The sequence below is a fragment of the Rattus rattus genome, chromosome 2 (genome assembly GCF_011064425.1).
Source record: "Rattus rattus isolate New Zealand chromosome 2, Rrattus_CSIRO_v1, whole genome shotgun sequence".
Taxonomy (NCBI): Eukaryota; Metazoa; Chordata; class Mammalia; order Rodentia; family Muridae; genus Rattus; species Rattus rattus.
Genome location: NC_046155.1, coordinates 86,686,461 through 86,708,145, shown reverse-complemented (window position 1 = coordinate 86,708,145; position 21,685 = coordinate 86,686,461). Strand labels below are relative to the sequence as shown.

General features: G+C 44.7%; 1 protein-coding gene across 2 annotated transcripts in view; it reads left to right on the top strand.

Moving 5' to 3' along the window:
* Insc (INSC spindle orientation adaptor protein) overlaps positions 1-15,467 on the top strand; it is a 104,983-nt gene extending 89,516 nt beyond the window's left edge. For both annotated transcript variants that reach the window (XM_032892843.1, XM_032892842.1), the window contains 6 exons: positions 488-666; positions 6,946-7,012; positions 9,901-10,056; positions 11,259-11,335; positions 14,495-14,524; positions 14,856-15,467. In XM_032892843.1, coding sequence (XP_032748734.1) covers positions 488-666; positions 6,946-7,012; positions 9,901-10,056; positions 11,259-11,335; positions 14,495-14,524; positions 14,856-14,984 — 638 coding nt within the window. In that variant the 3' untranslated portion in view covers positions 14,985-15,467. The remainder of the gene's footprint in view (positions 1-487; positions 667-6,945; positions 7,013-9,900; positions 10,057-11,258; positions 11,336-14,494; positions 14,525-14,855) is intronic.
* Positions 15,468-21,685: the final 6,218 nt, after the last annotated feature.

The following is a 21,685-nucleotide window of genomic DNA, read 5'->3' as shown; positions in this document are numbered from 1 at the left end:
ATTTTCATGACTGACTCCTTTTCCTTTCTTAAGGCTTCACCATTATAGTCATGTTCTTAGAGACCCCTCCTATGTGACCCATGGGTCTCCATTTATTTTCCACCATAACATTTGTCTCTTTTCTCTTCATATTTATCAAAATTGGCAATTATTTATATCAACTTTCAAAGGTTCCCTTTCTCTTGCCTGCTAATAGAGTGTATATCACAAGGACAAGGATGTTACCTTTTTGGTCCATCTTACCATCTCATGACTCTAGACACCTAGGATTCACTCAATAAACAATGTGGGTAAGCAGGAGTCACATACAAGGGCTCCAACCCCAGCTCTGCTACCTATGCATATGACATAGTTCTCTTTCTAGTAACTAATTTATTCATCTCTAAAAACAGTACCAAGACTCCCACCCACATGGTCTCCCAGAGCTATCGTGGGGACCAAGTGAAAACACTTGACCTTGAACTGTTTTTTCCTGTTCACTCTCCAGAACTGTGCCAAGAGGCCTCATCAGGGGAAGTCTTCCTGCTGGCTTCTGCGGCCCTTGCCAATATCACCTTCTTTGAAAAAATGGCCTGTGAGATGCTTCTACAGTTGAATGCAATCCGTGTCCTTCTGGAAGCCTGTGGTGACAAGCAGAGAGTAGACACACCTTATACTCGGGACCAGGTGAGAACCCAGGAAGGCCCAGACTTTGTAGTTTACTTCTTAGAGCTGGACAAGCCCACAGATAGTAAGGGTAGCAATGGTAGAGATCCTGTTCATGAAGGCCTAAGTATTTGCCTGTTTGATTGGCTACTGCAAGGTGACGCCGATGCCCAGTGTCTATTGCATGGGCATAGAACTGGAGGTTCTGCTCTCTATTGGGCTTCATTATATACCTGGTCTCTTTCTTTAGCTAGACACCTCCACTTGTTGAGCCTCTCTCCCACATGGCATTATTTCAGGGGCCTTCACCATCAAGTGCCTTACCCGGGGCTTACTCTGGTCATGTCAGATGAGATCTAATAGAGACAATAAGAACAAGCTTCTTGGAGACAGACAATACAGGTTCAGCAGATCCTTGCTGTTAATGATCATGCTACCTTGGGCAATTCTTTCTTCATTTGTAAAATATGTAATTGAAGAGTCGAGGTAGGAATCAAATAAACTAGGGATGCGGACTCTTGGTGTAGACTCTGTCACAAAGATGCTGTACAGTGAGTGGATGGCCCTGAACACAGCACTGAGTGGGAACGTGTGTAGACTGCAGTCTCCTTGTGTGTAGAATGGGATGTTGCTTCCTGTGTGAATGTCCCATGACTCTGCAGAGTCCCTAACCTATGAAGAGCAGCAGCCCCCCACCCTGCATGAAGTCTTACCAACACTTAGGAAAAGGCACCTCAAAACAGTGTGAATGTGGTCAAGTAGGAGGCAGATGAACACTCCCCTGCATCTGATTCAGGAGTTTTTTCCACCTTGTCTGAGCCAGGCACATCTCCCACTGTCCTCAGGATGGCTTCACCTTCTGCCCTGGCTCTGAGCAGCCACTTAGCTAGTGAGAGCATACCCATTAAAGAAACAAATGGCTCTTTGCTGTGGCAGAGGGAGGATTAAGGTGATCAGAGGGCTCTCTGTAATGAAGACAAAGAAGATGAATTGGGCTCTGAAGTGCTCACCGCCCCCTGAAATACTTAAGAAATTAAATGCCCAGTGAGGCTTCCGGTAATGAGCATGCCAGTGACGCCAATGCTGTGCAAAGCCTCCTGGTCTTGGCAGTGTGCTTAGCGCACCTCTGTTTGGACAGCGAGAACTCCTCTATCATCTAGGCAGGCCAAGTCCACTTAATTAGTCAAGTCTCGCTGGCAAAGCCCATTCTGTGCTCACCCTTGTGGTATGGGCAGTTATGAACGTAGCCGTGGGTCTGGGGTCTTCCATCTATGTCTGCTAATCTAGAAGAAGATACTATGGGCTACATCTGGATATTAAGCACCAAGAAAATGATCCTAGTCTGGGGATGTAGCTCAGTTGGTGGAATGCTTGACTACCATGCACAAAGGCTTGAGTTTGACTCCCAGAACTGGGTACAGTGGCACATATGTATGGTTGAAAAGTGTTATAAGCTGGATCTGATAAAGTGCCCTTTACCCAAGTAAGAGAACCTGATTCAAATCTGTTGAACCCATAAAAAGGCTGAGCATGGAAACAAATGCCTGTGGTCTTGGTGCTGAAAGGAGACAAGTGAGTCCACGGAACCTGCTGGCCAGTCATCCTAGTTGACTTAGCAAATCCTAGGCTCCATCCAGCCCACTCAGTATACACAGCTGGAGAATGATTAATCTCTGTTTTCCACATGCATACAAACATGGTCACATAAATCCTAAAAAAGGGAAGAGTCTAGGCAGGGGCAGGAGAGAATTCCAGACCTATGCTTGACATGGTTGACCAGCTTCTGATTAAAGAATAATGTTAATTTTACAGTTTTTTTGAATATTGGCTTTTTTTGGGTCTGAATCCTTGGGCAACATAGAGTAGGACTAAGATTCACAGATAGATGTATTCAGCTGTCCTGTGTCATAAGGTCTGTCAGGCCAGAGGACTTGTCTCTGCTGGGTGTTCTGGACATACTTCACATGTCTTTTATGCATTGTGATCTTCAGTGCTCTCCTACAGCACAGCAGGTGAGGGGGGATGTTGGTGGAGTCAGGGTGTGGTGAGAGTGACTGCTGAGACTGCTCGGGATGTGACACGGTCTGGGCCATGTCTTCATGTCTGCCTGTGAGCAAGTATCTCCTGATTGTTGTTGAACTAGTGATATGGCAGACCCTCTGATGGTCTATGTTAATTGGCTAGCTACTTAACTTTTCCCTCAGCCCTTGTAAGCCGAATGAAAAATCATTTCAGGCTACCAAAGAAGCCACTAGTTGTTTTCTAGCCAGGAAGGCTCTGTTGTTTTCTATAGCTGTGATAAATCACCATAACCAAGGCAACCTCTAAGAGAAAGAGTTTATTCAGGGCTTATAGTTTCAGAGGGGTGGAGTCCACGACTATCATGGCAAGGAACACAGCAACAAGCAGACAAGCAGGCATAATGCTGGAGCAGTGGCTGAAATCTCACATTTTAGCCCACAAACATGAGGCAGAGAGCTGAATGGGAATGGTGGACTTTTGAAACTGCAAAACCCACCCCAGCGACCTATCTCCTCCAACCAGGCCACACATCCTACTCCTTATCAAACAGTTCCACCAACTGGCACCAAGTCTTCAAATATAGGAACGTGGACTACTCCCATTTGAACCACCATAGAATCCTCCAAATATGAGACCTTTTATTCCCTGGAGAGGATCTCTCATTCCTAGTGCCTCTTGGTCATATCAGCCCCTTAATGTGCCTGTCACTTTGCTAGTGCTCCTTTAACAAATTATTCAAGGTCTGGGTCCTTCTAGGACCCACCTCTTAGAAGTGTGTTATGTTTGCTTAATTTAACAAGTATTCCAGGTGATTGGCAAGACACACTGAATGCTTATGATGATTTTATGACTATATTTGATCTCCTGTGGTATCCCAAGTGATGCTGCACAGAGGTACCCATTGCTATTACCCCAGATCGATCAATAACTTCCTGTACATAGCCAAAGGGATTTTGCACAGTGATTAATTAAGGCTCTTAACCAAGGAGTGTTATCCAGGTGGGTCTAAAGTAATGGCATGATTTTATGTGAGGAGGGGAGAGGAGCAGGGTCAGAGAAAATGTCTCAGGTTTCATTATTGAAAATTCTTTTTCTCTCATTTTAGGATAATGAATGTTCGTGGGCTGAGTGGAAAGGGTTAGAAAAGTTTGGTTAAAATGCAGCTCCCAGATTGAAGGTTCTCTAAGATATATAAAATGTAAAGCCATTAAAAAGAATTATTTACTTACTGATTTATTTATTCATTTATTTAAAGAGGTGGGGGTATGAACAAGTATGTGCAGAAGCATGTACCTATCAGCAATTGCAGAGTCTAGAAGAGAATGTCAGGCATCCCCTATAGCTTCCCATCTATTTCTTTTGAGGCAAGGTCTCTCCTTTAACGTGGGGCTTTCTCAACTTGTTATTTGGATGCTGGAGTCCAAGCCCTGGCAGCACTAAATCATTTCTCCAGTCCCACAGTGTCCAGTTGAGAAAGAAACGAGCCAGGGGGAAGGGGCAAGTCCATGTCACACAGATTACAGTTTATTTGGTTTTCCCACAGAGAAATCTAGGCTTACCATTTGTGTGTGTGTGTGTGTGTGTGTGTGTGTGTGTGTGAGAGAGAGAGAGAGAGAGAGAGAGAGAGAGAGAGAGACAAAGACAGAGACAGAGAGACAGGCAGAGAGAGAATAATAAGATCTACTTAGGACCCCAGACCTGTAGCATTGTAAGATAATAAAATTGTTTTGTTTTAAACTACTAAGTTTTCAGCAATCTGTTATAGCAGCAATAAGAAATATATACCCTTTCATTAACCAAGCACAGAAGGCTGGGTAGCATTCCTAGAGTCATGTGGGTAACAAGAGATGGAACCAGGACATGAGCCTACACTACATCTCATCCAAGGTATTTCTTGAGGCCAGTGTTCTCTGTGCTCACCAGATAACTACAGGAGGGTCAGAAAAAACAGGCCTTAATTTTACACAAATTGAATAACCCTGGGCCAAGAGAAACCATGAACCTTGCTCCTGCATTCCTGTATCCTCACAGCATTGCTTGGTTGCTTCTAGCCAGGTAAACCAGTTGTCCTTAAAACCCCAGTTGGGAGGCTAACTGCTAGGTGAAAACATTGGCTTCTTTTCCCTCTTCACCACAGTGCATACAAGTGTGTTTCAAATGGGAGACTCCAAGCAGGGTATAATTGGCATTTATTCAAATTGTGTTTAATTGACTACTTCATCTGCACCTCAGAAAACCACATGGGGTACAGACTCTGTAAGGAGGAAGTAATTTTCATTAACAGGATCTAAATTAGTCCAACACAAAGACCTACCTGATGCCTGTGACTCAGCTAATGATTGCCATATAATGAACCCTTGCTGCAGACAAAGGTTTTATCTTCCTTCCTCCCTTCCTCTTTCCGTCTCTTCCTTCCTTTCTTCATGAATGTACGGGTCAAACAAGAGTCTGTATATAGAAATGCCTGTCTGCTGATAGGAGGGGCATGGGAGCCCCTGTGGGGTGAGAACAGGCTCTGTTGCTGCTGTTACTGGCTGCCCAGAGACACTGGAGTACACTGTAGTCTGACAGACAGCCCTGTATGTCTCTCTTATGGCTGCACTTTATTGCTCTTGGGGAATTTTCATTTGAGGGCTGCATCTATATTCCATCTCTTCTCTCTAACTTTTTCCTCTGAACCTACAAATGCTCCCTATCCTAAAGGAAGAGAAAAAGAACTTCCAATATATACCTATCACTCCTCTAGTGAAACACTGGGCATGGCAGTTGACTTCAGAATAATGTTTTCCTTTTGAGGGGCTTTCTTGCCTTCCTCCAATGTCTCACTCCAGTTCTTACTTACCCATCTAGTCCCTGATCAGGTCAGAGTGGGAAGAGGCTGAGGCCCAGAGATATTGCTTCCACAGCCAACATGTGTCTTGAGATGGCAGAAGGATAGATATCCTATGGGTGTGGCAACACTTTTTTTCCCTATTTCAGAGCTTTCAGATGTTTTATTAAGGAGAATGATAAGCTAAAATTAAACTAGTTAAAATCCATCTAATGCTCTTTCCTGGCAAATAGTGTGCTAGCATCCATCCTCAGGCCTGAAGCTTCCTGTGCTGTCCTCTGCAGACAATCACTTGTCATCTCAGGGCAGAGCATGGTTCCTGGTTAGACCATCTCACCAGCTTATGAAGAAGCTCTCTGGGGAGTGGGCTCACACTGGAGAGAAATACTTTAGATCTTTCTATTTATTTCAATCACTATCCGTGCATACTGTCTGCATCTGCAGAGAGAGGCACATTTGCAACTGTGTGGTTTCTTTTAGGAACAGTGCCATGGACCATCTCTGTTCATAGTACTATATTCCCATCCTTGACCGACTGACTATCTATCTATGTATCTATCTATGTATCTATCTATGTATCTATCTATGTATCTATCTATGTATCTATCTATGTATCTATCTATGTATCTATCTATGTATCTATGTATCTATCTATCTATCTATCTATGTATCTATCTATCTATCTATCTATCTATCTATCTATCTAATTTTGGGCACCATTTACATTCTGTGTCCCTTGTTGAAAATTCCTTAATGCATTTTATTTATTTATTTACTTACCTACTTATTTGCTATGAGTTCACTGAGACCCATTGATCATGCTGTGGGACTGGAAAGTGTCACAGATCAGGAGACTGTAACAAAGGCTGGAGGTCCATGGAATGTCAGTGTTCTATCATTAATGACAGTGTCACTGTCAGGGTCAGTGGTGATCTGTGAGGCTTGTAGACCAGAGTCTTGAAAAGTGTGGCTAAACTGAACGTTCTCATCAGCATGCCCTCTGGCTTGAGTTTAGCCTTAATTCATTTCAGGTAGAAGGTCAGTATCAGGAAAGGGAATTGACACTGGGGAACCCAATCAAAGGTGAAAGAGTCAAGAGGCAAAGCCAGAACAGAAGAGAGAAAGGGGTCTGAAGTCATAGGGGTTAGACTGAGGGTCCCTGCATTCAAAAACTAGACCTCAGCTTTATCCAGTGAGTCTGATCTCTACTGGGACCCCAGATGACTGTCCCAGAACCATCCACTGATTAATGGGCATCAGTCACTGGAGCTTACATCTGGGAGGCAGGAGCCCATGAGAATAGAAGACAGTACCTTGGAAGGATAGGCAGAAGGATAAGAAGGAGCCAGGCTGGACGGAAGCTCTGCAGCCCCCAGATGACCTACCCTCAGAGAGTACCGTGGGGACCATACATGTTTGTTTCAAAATTTCTCATTTCCATTTCCCAGATTGTGACCATCTTGGCAAACATGTCTGTGCTGGAGCAGTGTGCCTCTGACATCATTCAGGAGAATGGTAGGTCTGGGGATAGATACCATGCGGATTGTCAGAGTATATGCCTTTGGGCTTGTATAAATCACTTGTGTAGATATATAAATACACATATGTTTGTATATCTGTATGAGCATGGACACACACACACACACAAACACACACACACACACACACACAGAGAGAGAGAGAGAGAGAGAGAGAGAGAGAGAGAGAGAGAGAGAGAGAGAGAGAGAATTCTGTGTATAACCTAGTCAAAAGTGAAATGTGTATTTGCCTTCACAGGCTTAAATTCTAGTGGGAGATAGAAAACATAGACGATAGTGCCAGGTAGGGATAGTGGCATGGGGACAATAAAACAGGGAAGGAAGTAAGGTTGTCCCAAAGTGGGGAGACATTGCTATTTAACTGCCTTATTGCATTTGGACTCTATGAGAAGCTAATGTTTGGGACGGGGTGGGGGGGGGGAGAGCAGCAGGGTTGCCTCCGCTCCTCTCCCTTACAGCTGGCCCTCTCTTGTTCCACCTTGTGTATTCCTGATCAAGGGGAGGTGGAACTGGGCTTGTCGGCCTGAAGGCTGTTGTAAGCAGTCTCTGTCAAAAGACAAGGTGGCTGGATGCCTTGCCGCTGGGAACAGAGCTAGGCTGGCCAGGGCTTCCTGTGACTGAGGAATAAGGGAGCAATTAGCAAGCAGTTGGAGACCAGAGACACTAATGAGAGAGTGAGCTGGGAGGCTGGGTACCTCCGCTCTCCTGAAAGTCCCTTCCCCCAGGCTGCCCTGCTGTCTGAACAAACATACACCTCCCAGTTCCCCAAGACTAATTGAAACACACCATTTTGTGTTAATTTCATGTGATTGAGCTAATAATGAGAAACTGTGCTGAGCCAGCTGAGGCCAAGAGGAGAGGCTGCGTGGTGTCACTTGTACTCTCCTTAGGCACTTGGAGTCTTGGCTCAAGTGGCCAAGGACAGCAGGCTGCCACTTGCCTGTGCCTTTGAGTTTGGGATAGCTGCCATCTGAGAGTGCTTTGTGGCTTACAAAGAAGTGTTGACTGACTCGCTGAGTCTGCAGGGGCAGAAACCTACTGTGTGCCTGGCACTGTGGTGGACACCGAGGATGTGGAGTTTAATAGGGCCCCACATTTTTCCTAAAGGCTTTCCCTGACCAGAAGGGGGCCTGCCTGGACTGAAGTGTTGATGTATAAGATAGGCCATCTAAAACAGTACAGGCACAGAGGGAAGGAGGGTAGCAGAGCTTGAACATTGGAGCCATACTTGGTGAGCGCGAATCCTGGCTCTGTTATCTACAAACAATATGGGCTCTCTCTTTTCCCTCTGAAGAGTGTGAATGGCAATGCTTGCTCTCAGGAGTGAGTGAGGGCGACCCTGAGGAGTGTCAGCAGAGTCTCTGCACCAGGCCTACCTTCTCTTTCAGGAAACAGTATGAGCCTCACAGGACTTCATGCAGAGAGTTTGAGGAAGGCAGGACTTTTAGATCCGAATGATAGTGATGTATCCAGAGGCCACTAAAAGCCAGGAGCCTCCCAGGTCTCTATAAGGGAAAACCCTGTTGAATAGTCTGACTCTGAAAGCCCATTACAATGTCACAGGTGGTAACCATAGAGGCCTGCAGGATCCAGACACATAATGAAATGGATGAAGTAGACAAGGATTAGACCAATCTCGTTGATAAGAGTAAACTTAAGACAGGCATGTAGGTGCATGCTTCTAACCTCAGCATTCAGGAGGCTACAGTAGGAGGGTTTTGAGTTCCAGGACAGCCTCAGCTCTGCGGTCAGGTCCAAGGGAGCCTGAAATACATAGCACATCCCCATCTTACTACAAAACAAACTAGAAACAAACAAACAAACAAACAAACAAACAACAAGCTTCTAGCCATGTAGAAAGATGTGCAGAGTCACTACTGCCAATTCAGAAGGTAGACGTTAGAAATCAGAAATCTAGATTTTTATTGAAATCATCAGCTCACATACAACATAATTCCTGAAGCAACAGCATGAAGTAGAGCCTATCTTTAGATCATGTCGAGTTTAAGTTCTTTGCTGGCTGGTTGGGACTAGGATGCTGGGGGTGGGTAGCAGCTTACACAGAAGACAGGCTTCTGCTGTGAACCTGTAGGATGGAAGGCATATGAGAACAAGAGGGAAAGGGGCATTCCCTACAGAAAGAGTAAGCAAAGGCAGGCTGATAGCGCGCACGTGTTTGTGTGTGTGTGTGTGTGTGTGTGTGTGTGTGTGTGTGTGTGTGCGTGTGTGCTTTATAGAACAATCAGGAGACAGATCTTGTTTGGGGAGGAGATAGGAGACCCCTGAGTGATTAAACAGAACCCCAATCTGGCACTCCCACTTTGATTGCATTTGCTATAGTGATTCTCCAGCCTAAACCCAAGACACCTCCTTCTATGGGACTCAGCACCTCTGACCTGTCTCAGATGCAGCCCCATCGGGTGACAAGGGCCAGTCATCTAAGTTCCACCCAGCATCCTCCCCATGCTTTGCGCAAGAGGGTTACCCTATTCTGACATTAGAGTAGAATTACCATGGTCATGCCCGTGAGGCTGCTGGGATGTTTGAGGGGACTGTTTATTTACTGTGCATATTACACAGTGTGAGACATACCATAAAGTCAATAATGATGTTTTAAAATGTGGAGCTGTCTTTCTAGAAGTTTCTTTCCAGTTTAGTGACTTGGTGCCTAGAATCAGGCATATCCCTGTGAAGGAGGAACGGCAAGAGGTAACCATATCCAACTGGCACCTCTGTTTGAGACTCTCCTACCGCAAGCCTTTGCTTGAGGCCTGCATCCATCCTCTAACTAGCTCAACTAAGAAAGTTCTACACTGGGAGTGAGTCTAAACTGTCCAAACTGTCTGTCTGTTGCTTCTCGCCCAGGTGTCCAGCTCATCATGGGCATGCTGTCGGAGAAGCCAAGGTCTGGGACGCCTGCTGAAGTGGCAGCCTGTGAGAGAGTACAGCAGAAAGCTGCAGTGACCCTGGCCCGCCTCTGCCGAGACCCAGATGTGGCCCGGGAGGCTGTGCGGCTCAGCTGTGAGTGGTGCTGGCTGTGGCTGGAGTGGAATAGGAAGTTTGGGATGGTAATGGTGATCTCATGGTGCTGTCAGAGTGCAGAGTATTAGGACTAACCAGGGTCAGCCCCATTCTTTATGTGCTGGGAGATAGAAACCCTGGGCATAGCTCCTTGTCCAAATTGTAACGAGAGATAAACGTTGGCCAAAATAGCTACTCACCTGCAGACTCCTGTCATTCAGAACCCGATTACTCCCTTCACTTAACCGTTTATTCTTTTATTCACTTTTTTACTCCTTCATTCATAGGTTTATTCTCTCAGTAATTCATTGACTATGTTATTTATCTATTCACTACTTCACTTACTTATGATCAGAATATCCAGGAATTCTATCTATTGTTGTTAGCCTCCTATTTACCTGAATATTCCCAGAACCTCCACTCTATGCAAAGCTCTAGAGCGTGGTCCTCAACCTGTGGACACCCTACATGAGAGATATTTATGTTACAGCACAGCAAAATTACAGTTACGAAGCAGCAATGAAATAGTTTTATTAGTAGGGGTCACCACTACACAAGGAACTGTGTTAAAAGTCACAGCACTAGAAAGGATGAGAACCACTGCCCTACAGGTGCCTTCAGCACTTGCCCTGAGAAGTTACAGGAAAATGGTCTGCAGGAAAGAATTAGGAGACTGGTGCTCAAAGCATCAGACAGAGCAGGCCCTGCTTATCTGCATGGGTTGATGAATGTTTTAGAAGGTCACATATCTTTGTGGCTTGTGGCATCATTTTCTCATACTCTTGGAAATGTTAATGGGGTCTATAGTTTTCTATACTTCTAGCTAAAATATATTTTCTGACTGACCTAGCCAATTGGGGCAATGTAGCTGGAGTCTCCCAGTGGAAAGGCATGAATGTTAAACACTGTTCTTGTGAAACAGGAAGCGTGTATTACAAAGGCCTTGCTCAGAGAAACTGGGCAATGCGCGGGCAATGTTTGGTGACCATCAGCCCAGGCCATTGCTTTGGCACTTGTGGGTTTGACTTTGACACTCTACTTTTCTTGCCCTTGTGTAGGAAGTAGAAAGTCTCCTGGAAATATTCCTCCAGGTTGTTCAGCTTCTCCTCTGTGGACAGGTACTGTGGGTGAAGCTGGCCTTCAAGTCTGGCTCACCTGGCTAGGCTAACTCGGTTGTGGTGATCTGCTTGTGTCTTGTACAGGTATGTCTCGCCTGATTGAGCTCTGCAGATCCCCCTCTGAGAGGAACAGCAGCGATGCCGTCCTGGTAGCCTGCCTGGTGAGTTCTCAGCCCGCCTTCAGATCACCACAGGGCTTTAAGGAAGGTAGACTGAGGCCAGGGCAGCTGGTTCTGCCACAGTTGGATAAGCCTTGATATCTTCTCCCTTCTCATATTAAAATGGCAATGCTGATGCTCACTCCTATTGATGTGATGAAAACCATAGGCCATGTGAGGATGGAGAAGCTGTCCTCCATCCAACCCCTACAACCCCAGTGACCCTTTAGGTTCCAGGGACTACAAACAGCAGATTGAGACCAGAGAGGTGAGCTGGAGGGCTGCTAGGTGGTAGTGTTGATATCATGGAGTCCCAGAACACAGGGGCCAGGAAGTAGACAGCTGTCTGTCCAACGTGAACAATTATAAGAAAGTCTTCTCCTTTTACTCCCCGGGAGAAACCTCTGCCTGGCCCTCTGCTGTAACTGTGATTGCAGAGGGCCTGACAGGCCGTCAGGGTTACTCAACCAGATGCTAAGATCTCCTCCTTGAACCCAAGCAAGTATAATCCTAGGAGCTTCGCACTTCTGGGGACTAGGGTCCACCTTGAGCTAACCTGCTGATGGGCAGCAAGCGCATGCTCTGTTCACACTTATCTTCCTGTGGGCTGTGATGATCCACAGAGCCGAGTGGCAGAACAGACAGTATGGGCTTGTGGAGAAGCTGTTAGCTTTCAAAAGAGAATGACAGATCTGTGGCCCTCAGTGAACACGTGGGAGAAGCAGCGGGTGGAGGGTTTCTTCATGTTGAGTCGATGCTGCAAACCCTTCCTCTTGGCCCCTCCTACACTGAGTTCAGCTCGTTTCTGGGAGTTCCACATGGGCACTGTGCATTTGTAGACGCGGTTGGCCTTGCCATCAGCGGGTCTGTCCCGTACCTTGGGAGCTGTGTGTCACTGAGTAGATCTAAGTGCTCTAACTCTTATCTGGTAAATATGTGCTGAGTGAATTTATGTGCCGCTTCCTCTTCTAGACTGAGGATATAGTTGTGGAGACACTTGGGGAAAAAAACTTTCCTGCTTTTATTCTGGAACCTTCGGGACACTCTTATCTCCACTGTGCCTTTGGAAGTCTGGGGAAGATTTTTAATCTCTTCTATGAATCCTTTGTCCACAATTTTACACATGTATATACTGTATTTCAAGCAGATTCACCCCCACTAACCCTTTTTATCCCCCCATCCACTCTGGATTCCTTGTTCCTAATAAGTTTTCCTCCCATCCTTTGAGTAAGTTTTAAGTGCATAGAAAATTAATATGGAGTTTTAAAAGGGCACCAATTATGTTGAAACTATTCTATACTTATACACATAGAATATTAAAATGTACTTTTTCATGGTAGTAAATACTATTCGGAGACACCTTCAACATCAAGAATGTGTGATTTCTGTTGAAGAGCAATGTCAGACATCAGATCCTATTCGTTACAACATTGACAAACAAGGGAGATGCTGTTTGGAGAAGAACTAGTAAGCTTAAAAAAGAGAGAGAGATAAAACCTTTCTCCCCCAAGTTCACAGGACCTCTTGGGCCTATTTTTCTATCAAACAAAATGAGGAGAAATTTGTAGCTGACAAACGCATCATCATTGGTCCCAACTCCCTGATCTTCACCACTCTGGCAGCAGCAACTGCCAGACTAAAGGGCCTGATAGCTAAAGTTAAGGACGTAGGGAACACTTGGGACACTCTAGGCTGCCTCCGTTGTGAGGGCTTCTTGCTATTACTACTGGCATTTTTACTGTTTCTTGAGAGAGTACATAGAGGTTTAGCTCTATCTTTAATCTCTCCAAGGACTTTCAGCTGGAAAGGGACTACACTGTCTCGTGGACAAGTGGCCGAATATGGAGGAGGGTCCCTTTCTAACCCATTCCCCATGTGGGTGCTGAGTACACGCTCCTATGAGAGTTCGACTCATGTTTTTATCAGACATGCCTAGAATTTTCCAATGTTCTTCACTAGTTTTTCCACATACCATCCACTTACTGATCTTCTTACTGACTTTCTGTCCGGGCACTAGGCCTGACCTACTCTTTTCAAGTCTTGTACAACTCTGTCTGGTAGCACTGTCTTGACCCACACCCCAAACAGACACCGTCTTTACAAACATCTCTGTTGTTCAGTCCTGGAGATTCAGATCTAAATCCCCATCTGATGACATTTCCCAGGATCCCTCTGTGCTACAAAAACAGGAAATATACAGTGCATAACCTTAGTTTCCCTGCTTGTCTTTTGATAAAATCTGTATCACTCATGATGTAGACTTTTGAAATTCGCTGAGTCTTGGGCCTTTTGAACAGGCCCTCTTGTTTCTAGCCATCTCTTTCTTTTCCACCCTCTCAAAGCACTGGTTTCACTATTTTGACTTGGAGGAGGAGTTATATCTCTCCCCAGATTCTAGAATGTTCTAAGGGGAAAAGCCTTTGTATTGACCTTCGGATTTTCACATGACCTTGAGTTTAGCTCCTCTTTATTGTCTACTGACGTTGCAGTTGGTTGACTTGCCCACATCCGCAGTCACTGACGATGGTGGATGTTCATTGCTTAGTTCATTAAAGGCTCCAAAATTGGGTGCAGGCCTCTGGGCAGCAAGGTGAGAGATGCATGGAGTCTGCCAGGCAGGTGGAGTTGGGAACCTCCTTTCTCTTCCCAAGCCGTCTTTCTGGCTTAAAGGCTGCCCTCAGGTAGAGGGAGGACAATTCAGTTATTATCTCTTGAATTGAGAAAAGTGATAGCACAGATTGCCTCTAGCAAACAGATTGATTTTTCCATAGTTGCTGGCAGTGGGCAACTCTCTTCATTTACTACTTGAGTATCCAAGAGTGAGAGCCAGGGATGACTGCCTTGAGAACAAGGCTTGGGGAAGGTGCATGGGGAGATGGTAACTAAAGATGGTTTTGCTGGGGTGGTGACAATAGGTGACTACTTCTGACTGGGAAAGAACAGGAGGGACATATCATAGGCAAATGTGTGACCAAGGCCCCCGCCCAGGAGTAGAGGTGAGCCTGGTGCTCAGTGGAGTGATCAGGCGAACTGTTTCATTGTGCTGTCACCGCCTTTCTCCAGCATTCCCTCTTTTGACTTGGATTTCTCAGTCCCAGCATCCTTATCTGCCTTGACTCCCCAAGTTTCCCACTTCCTTTCTCTTTCCTTCCCGTCTTCCAGTGCTCTGTGAGGAACTTGCTGCAGTTTTGGGTGAGTGAATAACCCTTGTTTCTGTAAGTTACTCACAGCATTTAGAGCAATAATTTGAGTTCATGGGTGCTTCTGGAAGTCCCAGTCTCTGGGTGGAACACATTTTGAACTTACATACATCATTACTTGACTAGATACTTAAAAATAGATCTTTAAAATGAATAGTTTCCCAGAGTAATTTTTAAAAAGTATCATGGGACAAGTGTCAGGTAATCAGATCAAATTGCCTGGTTAGTGCATGACATTTCTCAAATGGATCTCCCAAGTCACCTGAAGGAAGCACATACCTACATGGGGCAGAGTCTGACAGTCTCTTCTCTTCTCTCCCCAGGCTGCCTTGCGTCGCTTGGCTGGGGTCTGCCCCGAAGGCCTTCAGGACTCTGACTTCCAGCAGCTGGTCCAGCCTCGGCTTGTGGATTCCTTCTTGCTGTGTAGCAATATGGAGGAGAGTTTTGTTTAGTGAGCATGGGAGAGGAGACACACTGTGCGCACTCAACATGCTAGCCCTCCTCAGCTCCCTATTTATACATAATTTATTTTTTTACATGAAATAGAAAGGGAAATCATCAGTGAGTAGTGGGTCCTCGGGAATCCTCTCTCTCTCTCTCTCTCTCTCTCTCTCTCTCTCTCTCTCTCTCTCTCTCTCTTCTGTGGCTGTGTAGGTACAGAGGTTGAATTGTGTCAAGGCTAACATGACAGGTTGTCACAGGTGACTCCCCTTTCTAATGCTTCCTTTCTCTTGAATATATTCTTGCCTATTTAAAAACAAAACAAAACAAAACAAAACAGCTCAACTTTGAACCAGGGCATTTTAACTGCCCAGCATTTTTTTAAAAGTTAGTTTTACTCTTTTCAGAAATTTAAAGTGAATTATGCAGTTGGAAAGACGTACTGTAAGGAAATGTTTTTCTTTAATAAATGGAATCATGAAAATATATCCTTATTTTCTGCTTGAATTGTGTCTTTAAACTCAGGTTTTGCTTCTCATGGTTTCATGCCAAAGGCATGTCTCCATCTATTTAAAGTACAGAGAGAGTTGTCTTGTTTTTATAAGGACATTTAAAATGTGTTTGTGAATGTGCCCAAACTCAGTTTCCCTTGCTTGCCCCTGCCCCAGGAAACCCACACCTTCTGGTGACAAGTGTCCTAAACTGAGACACAGCGCATAAGTCCTCCACCAGGAGGCTGCTGGGGAGGCAGTGGTGCCTAAGTGGTCCAAGTCTGAAGATTTCTTTTTCTTTTTTAAATTGGATATTTTATTTATTTACATTTCAAAAGTTAGCCCCTTTCCCAGTTTTCCCTCCTCAAACTCCCTATCCTATCCTCCCTCCCCCTGCTTCTATGAGGGTGCTACGCCATCCACCCACCCACTCCCACCTCACTGTCCTGTCATTCCCCTACACTGGGGCATTGAGCCTTCACAGGACCAAGGGCTTCTCCTCTTATTGATGCCCAACAAGGTCATCTGCTATATATGCATCTGGAGCCATGGGTCCCTCCATGTGCACTCTTTGGTTAGTGGTTTAGTCCCTGGGAGCTCTGGTGGGGTCTTGTTGGTGGATATTGCTGTTCTTCCTATGGGGTTACAAAACCCTTCATCTCCTTTAGTCCTTTCCCTACCTGCTCCATTGGAGTCCCTGTGCTCAGACCAATGACTGACTGCCAGCATCCACACCTGTATTTGTGAGGCTCTGGCAGAGCCTTTCAGGAGACAGTTATATCAGGCTCCTGTCAGCAAGCACTTCTTGGCATCTGCAATAGTGTCTGGGTTTGGTGTCTGTATGTGGGATGGATCCCCAGGTGAGGCAGGCTCTGGATGGCCTTTCTTTGAGACTGAGAATTTCTTACCAGCTCTGTGTCCAGGGTCCTCATACTCACAGATTAAAACTGACCATGGTGACAACATCCACATCACAGGAATAAGCCTCACAACCTCTTCCAACAGCTACTCTTTTAATGTTACTGCTCATAGTATTATAAATTTGTGAGACCTGAAAGTTAAGATGTCATTGTGTTGTAATATGATTGTGTGTGTGTGTGTGTGTGTGTGTGTGTGTGTGTGTGTGTGTGTGTGTGGTCAAAGGATAACTTGTGGAAGTTGTTTATAATATTATACCATATGGGTCCTGGGGCTGCAACTCAGCTCCTCAGGTTCCGTGGTAAATTCCTTTGCCCTCTGAGCCATCTTGCCTACCCCATGATAATGATTTTATGAAGTTCAAGAAAGATTTCTCAAATACACAATTACTAATATAAATGAGTTAATATAATGCTTCAGGTCCTGGGTCAAGCACCTAACATCTTTTATTCCTCACAATAATCACATGGCCATTCATCACTGTTCGTGGACATATTATTATACATGATCATATTACTGGATCACTTGGCTGAGGTCAGTAGCTTGTAAGTTATGCTGGAATATGAATGTGACAACCTCTATTGCCAGAGTTACTGTTGCTCCAAAGACCCCTAGAGTGGTGAGTAGTGGGACACTTGCATTCCATTTACCAGGTCCAAGCACATGCTTTGAAGCTTCTGCAATAATTTATGAATACTTATCCATATATCATTTATTTAGTTCTTTTCAAGACAGGCAAGGTCACTTTGCAGATGAGGAAATAAAGAAACTCTCTTTCCGGCTGAGACAATTGAGCTCAAACACCAAGTAAATGGCTCCAAGTCCCTGTCCAAAGTTTGCACACTTAGGACATTTTTTATTTTTAAAGATTTTATCTATTTTATGGGTATGACTCTTTTCCCTCCTGTATGTCTCTGTACCATGTGTGTACACATGAAGATCAGATGTTTCAGAACTGTCGTTATAGATGGCTATTAGGCACCATATGAGTGTACTGAATCCAGGTTCTGTGTCAGAAGAGTAAGGGCTCTTAACCATCGAGCCATCTCTCCAGCCCCAGGAAGACGTGTTTTCAGGGATCTCATTAAATTACATGAGATGGTTGTTCGGATGTTGACACCTTTTACCATACAGCAACTCATGACTTGTTAATACCATGGCTGGTCTCATCAGAACAGCCTTTGAAAACTGGGAAGTCCCCATGCTTGAAAGTACAAACCATATTACTCAGAATAAATATTATCAGTTATCTTCTTTGGAAAGACAGCCACACTTGGTTCATTTTTTTAAAACTGTCTTTCAAATGTCTCAGTCTTAGCAGCTGTAGTTTGCTTGTCAGCTAATCTTTTGAGTAGAAATAGTGGGGCAAGTGGCTAGATCACAATTCAGCCATGAGTCTGCTTCTCCTTAGAGGTGACTCCCTTTATATCTCAGAATAAAGTGGAAACACTTAGAGTCTGGTTCTCATTTTTGTCAATAAGAGTTCCAGAAACTAAAACAGTACAGACCAAAGGCTCAATATTTAATAAAATCAACATTTCCTAGTACTGCAATAAGACTATTCCTGAGTGAAATTGTTACCCAGACTTTGTAAGATGTGGCAGAATTCAACAGGCGTGCCATTAGTGCCACTGTCTTGAACCTTGAATGCAGTGTTACCTACTGTTACTTGTGTCCCATTAGTAATGCCATCGAGTGGGAATACAAGGTAATTAAATAAGTCCTTGGTGTTATGAAGATAATCTTGACCTTTGAGAATTCCTTAAAGGATCTTGGGAATTCCTGGAGACTGTGACCTCCACTTGGAGCACCACTGGTTTAGTGATTAAGGAAACTGGGGCCTGTGCTGGCAGGAAGAGAGTGACTTTCTCCTAAACACACAGACTGAAGACTTGTTGGACTGCAGGTCAAAGTTCTGTTCACTCTGCAGGCTAGTTGGTGAGTAAGACAAAAATAGCTGAGATTAAAAAAAGGGAGTAATATATATATATTGAAAATCTTTAATGTAATATTTGTGATTGTGTATGAATATCAGGCAGAGTCATGGATACAGAATTTAACTCAGTTCAAATAAAGAAGTCTAGTGAAAGAACTGCTTAGGGACTTATAAGTTCAGGGAACCACTGGACACTGTTGAGCCAACCAGGGATTAACGTAGACTGCTCTTAGCAACCTTGGGAAACAAAGTTATCTGAGATAACTGAGTTACCCTAGGCCAAGGGAGCCATTGTGGGAATGTCAGAGGCTCAACCCCTGATACGGGCAGAGAGCAGCTGAACAAATGCCCTCTTATATTCTCACCTCCCACTGGTTGTCTCCTGTTGTCTTGTCCTCTGCTTGGATAGCCAGATGATGGAATATTCAGGAATCAAATCCTTGAGGAGATAGCAGGATGGAAGTCAATGGAGAACAGACCGGGTCGGGTCAAAATCACTCAGCCTTCATTCAACAGACAACTAGTCTCATCAGAATGAAGCATCCAGAACCAAAGATGGAGCTCCTTCCCCTCCATTCCACCTTCATGGGTCTACGTAGACAATTGCCAGTTGTGACACAGCAGAGCCATGAGTAAGTGCACAGGCTACACACTGAGAGCTGAAGGGAAGGAACAGCAGCACTACATTTTGACCTCAAGGGAAAGAATTCCAAGGGGAGAGCTAAAGAAAATATTCAAAAGTCAAAAAGAACATTTCTGTCTTACTGGCTTTCTGCTTGGTTAATGAAAGCTGGGAGCAGTGGGTGTATGGGTCTAATTTTCAAATATTAGTCCTGGTTTTGAGTGAGAAAGGAGGCTATTCAAAGGTACCAATATACAAAAGACAACATGCATGCTCCACTGTAAGGTACTCAGTGAGAGATCCTGTCCTCAGGGAGCCCACAGCTTTGTCATGCCTTGTGACTGTATTAAACCTCAAAATAATTTCTGTCCCTGCAGCAATGTCTTTGTGCAACACACATTCATGGTATGAAGAGATGGTGTTATACATAAATTGAAGCTTTATTAATAACTCAAAGAGGGAGGCAAAATAAGAAAGGGAATTGGACATTGAATGAAGAGCTCAGAATAAGACTTAATGTGTCTTTAAAGGACAATGTTATTCAGAAAGGTGATCTTTTGAATGAGAAAGTTTAAAATAGGAATGAGAGAAAGAAATCAGGATCTGGTAGACTTTAAAGTTCAAATCCACAGAATGTAATGTGGGAAAATGACCCTCCCCCTACACATGCACACAGAACCCCTAGGCAGGATGGCAGGACTGAGCCCTAACTAGTGAGAGCACCAAAGTCCCAGCGATGTTAAAGTGTCTTTGGGACAGAGACTGCTAGCTTGGACCATCAGCTTCTGGGCCTCTGGGAGCCCACGGCTGGAAGTTATAACAGAGGCAGGAAGTCTCCAGGCAGAAAAATGTTAATCTGAGCCTCCGAAAATGGGACAAAGGAGGCAGCTGTTAGCTCAGTCGATCTGTTTAATTTTGTCCCAAAGAGTTGAATTAATGTTAATCCTACTGTGGTGTTTCATCTTCTCTGTCTACTTGAATGGCTTCAAAATCACTCAGAAAACACACCTCTGGTGTATCTATGAGGATGTTTTCCAGAGAGGATTAACTGAGGAGGGAATACACATGTTGAATGCTGGCAGAGCAGCCTATGGCCTGGGGTTCCAGACTGAATAAAAAGAACAGGCATCATGCACATGCGCACAGACAGAGGGAGGGAGGGAGAGGGAGAGGGGGAGAGAGAGGGAGAAGGAGAGGGGGAGGGGGGAGGGAGAGCTCGAAGTCAGCATTTATCTCTGTTTCTTGACTGCAGACTCAGCTTCCTCACAGCACTGCCTTTCTTGCCTGATAGCTGTACTCTCAAACCAAGAGCCAAATGAATCCTTTCTCCTCTTGTTGGTTGTTTGGGGTCCCGGCAACAACAAAAGCACCTGATGCATCCATTTTCTGCTTCTAGTGCTCTGAGTCTGTGTGACCACTCAGTCTCACATTTGTGAATCCGATCCAAGCATAGTCTCCATTGCAGCTGAGGAAGTTGACTCTCGAAGATGCTAAGAAGCAATGTTAAAATCAAAGTTAGTGCTGATTATGATTGAACCATTGTCTGTGTGACTTCAGAGGCCAATTACACAGAGAGCAGGAACTTAGTAGCAGCCACTTTCTAGAAAGGCTTGAGGTCTTTCTAGAGCCATAGTCCTTTAGCAGATACACTGTGAGGACTGCTGATGGCTCAGAGAAGGAAAAGAAGTTTGAGAAAGTTCTAGGTTATCTCGGATGTAGACTAGGAGCTGGCGAACTGGTGCAGGTGGGTGAGCTGTAAAGCAGAGTGGTTAAACCGCATGCTGTCGGTTTGAATCCTGGTTCCATGTGTGTCTTGGGGCAGGATGCAGGCTTCGCTGTGCTTTGTTTTCCTCATCTGTACGATGAGAAAATTATATCACCAAGTCATAGAGGTGTAGTCATAATGGAATGTTTCCATGATTGGAAGGTGAATGGAATAGTGTCTAAGGACAAGTTCTCAATAAACATAGCCTAATTTTACCATTGCATCTGTCCAGATTTCCTGGTCCTACATGTAGGAGGGGCCAGCCCATTGTGAGAGGTGCCACTCATGTGCTGGTGCTCCTGGGTTCTATAAAAAAGCAGGATGAGCAAGCCATAGGGAGCAAGGCAGTGAGCAGCATCCCTCCACAGCCTCTGTATTGACTCTGCCTCCAGACTCCTGCTCTGTTTGAGTTCCTGTCCTGACTTCAGTGATGGACTATGATGTGGAAGTATAATCAAATAAACCCTTTCCTCCCCAAATTGCTTTGGTCATGGTGCTTCATCTCAGCAAGAAAAACCCTAAGACAGCTGCCATGACTGGCATCAGGTCTGTATCAGCCTTCGTGCAGGCTCTACATCACTAAATTCTAGAGAAGCTCTCACGAATGCTCACTGACCCCCTTTTACAAATAAGCACATAGTATCAGAGAAACTATGGTTGCCAAGAGCATTCAACTAGTAATGGTAGACAGGATTGGACCAAAGCTGATGATCACTTCCTTGGCACACCTACACTTAATTGGATGTATGTGTGTGTGTGTGTGTGTGTGTGTGTGTGTGTGTGTGTGTGTGTATGTTCATTGACAAAATAACTTACATTCTAAGTTAATTAATACATATTTACTTGTTCACAATCTTTATTTGTTGAAATTACTGAAGTAGGCATGAAAACTATTTCAGAGAGAAAGAATGGGATTGGAGGTGAATATAACTTAATGAAAGCAGAAGCTCTTGATGACTCCTGATTAATGGCAGAAAAAA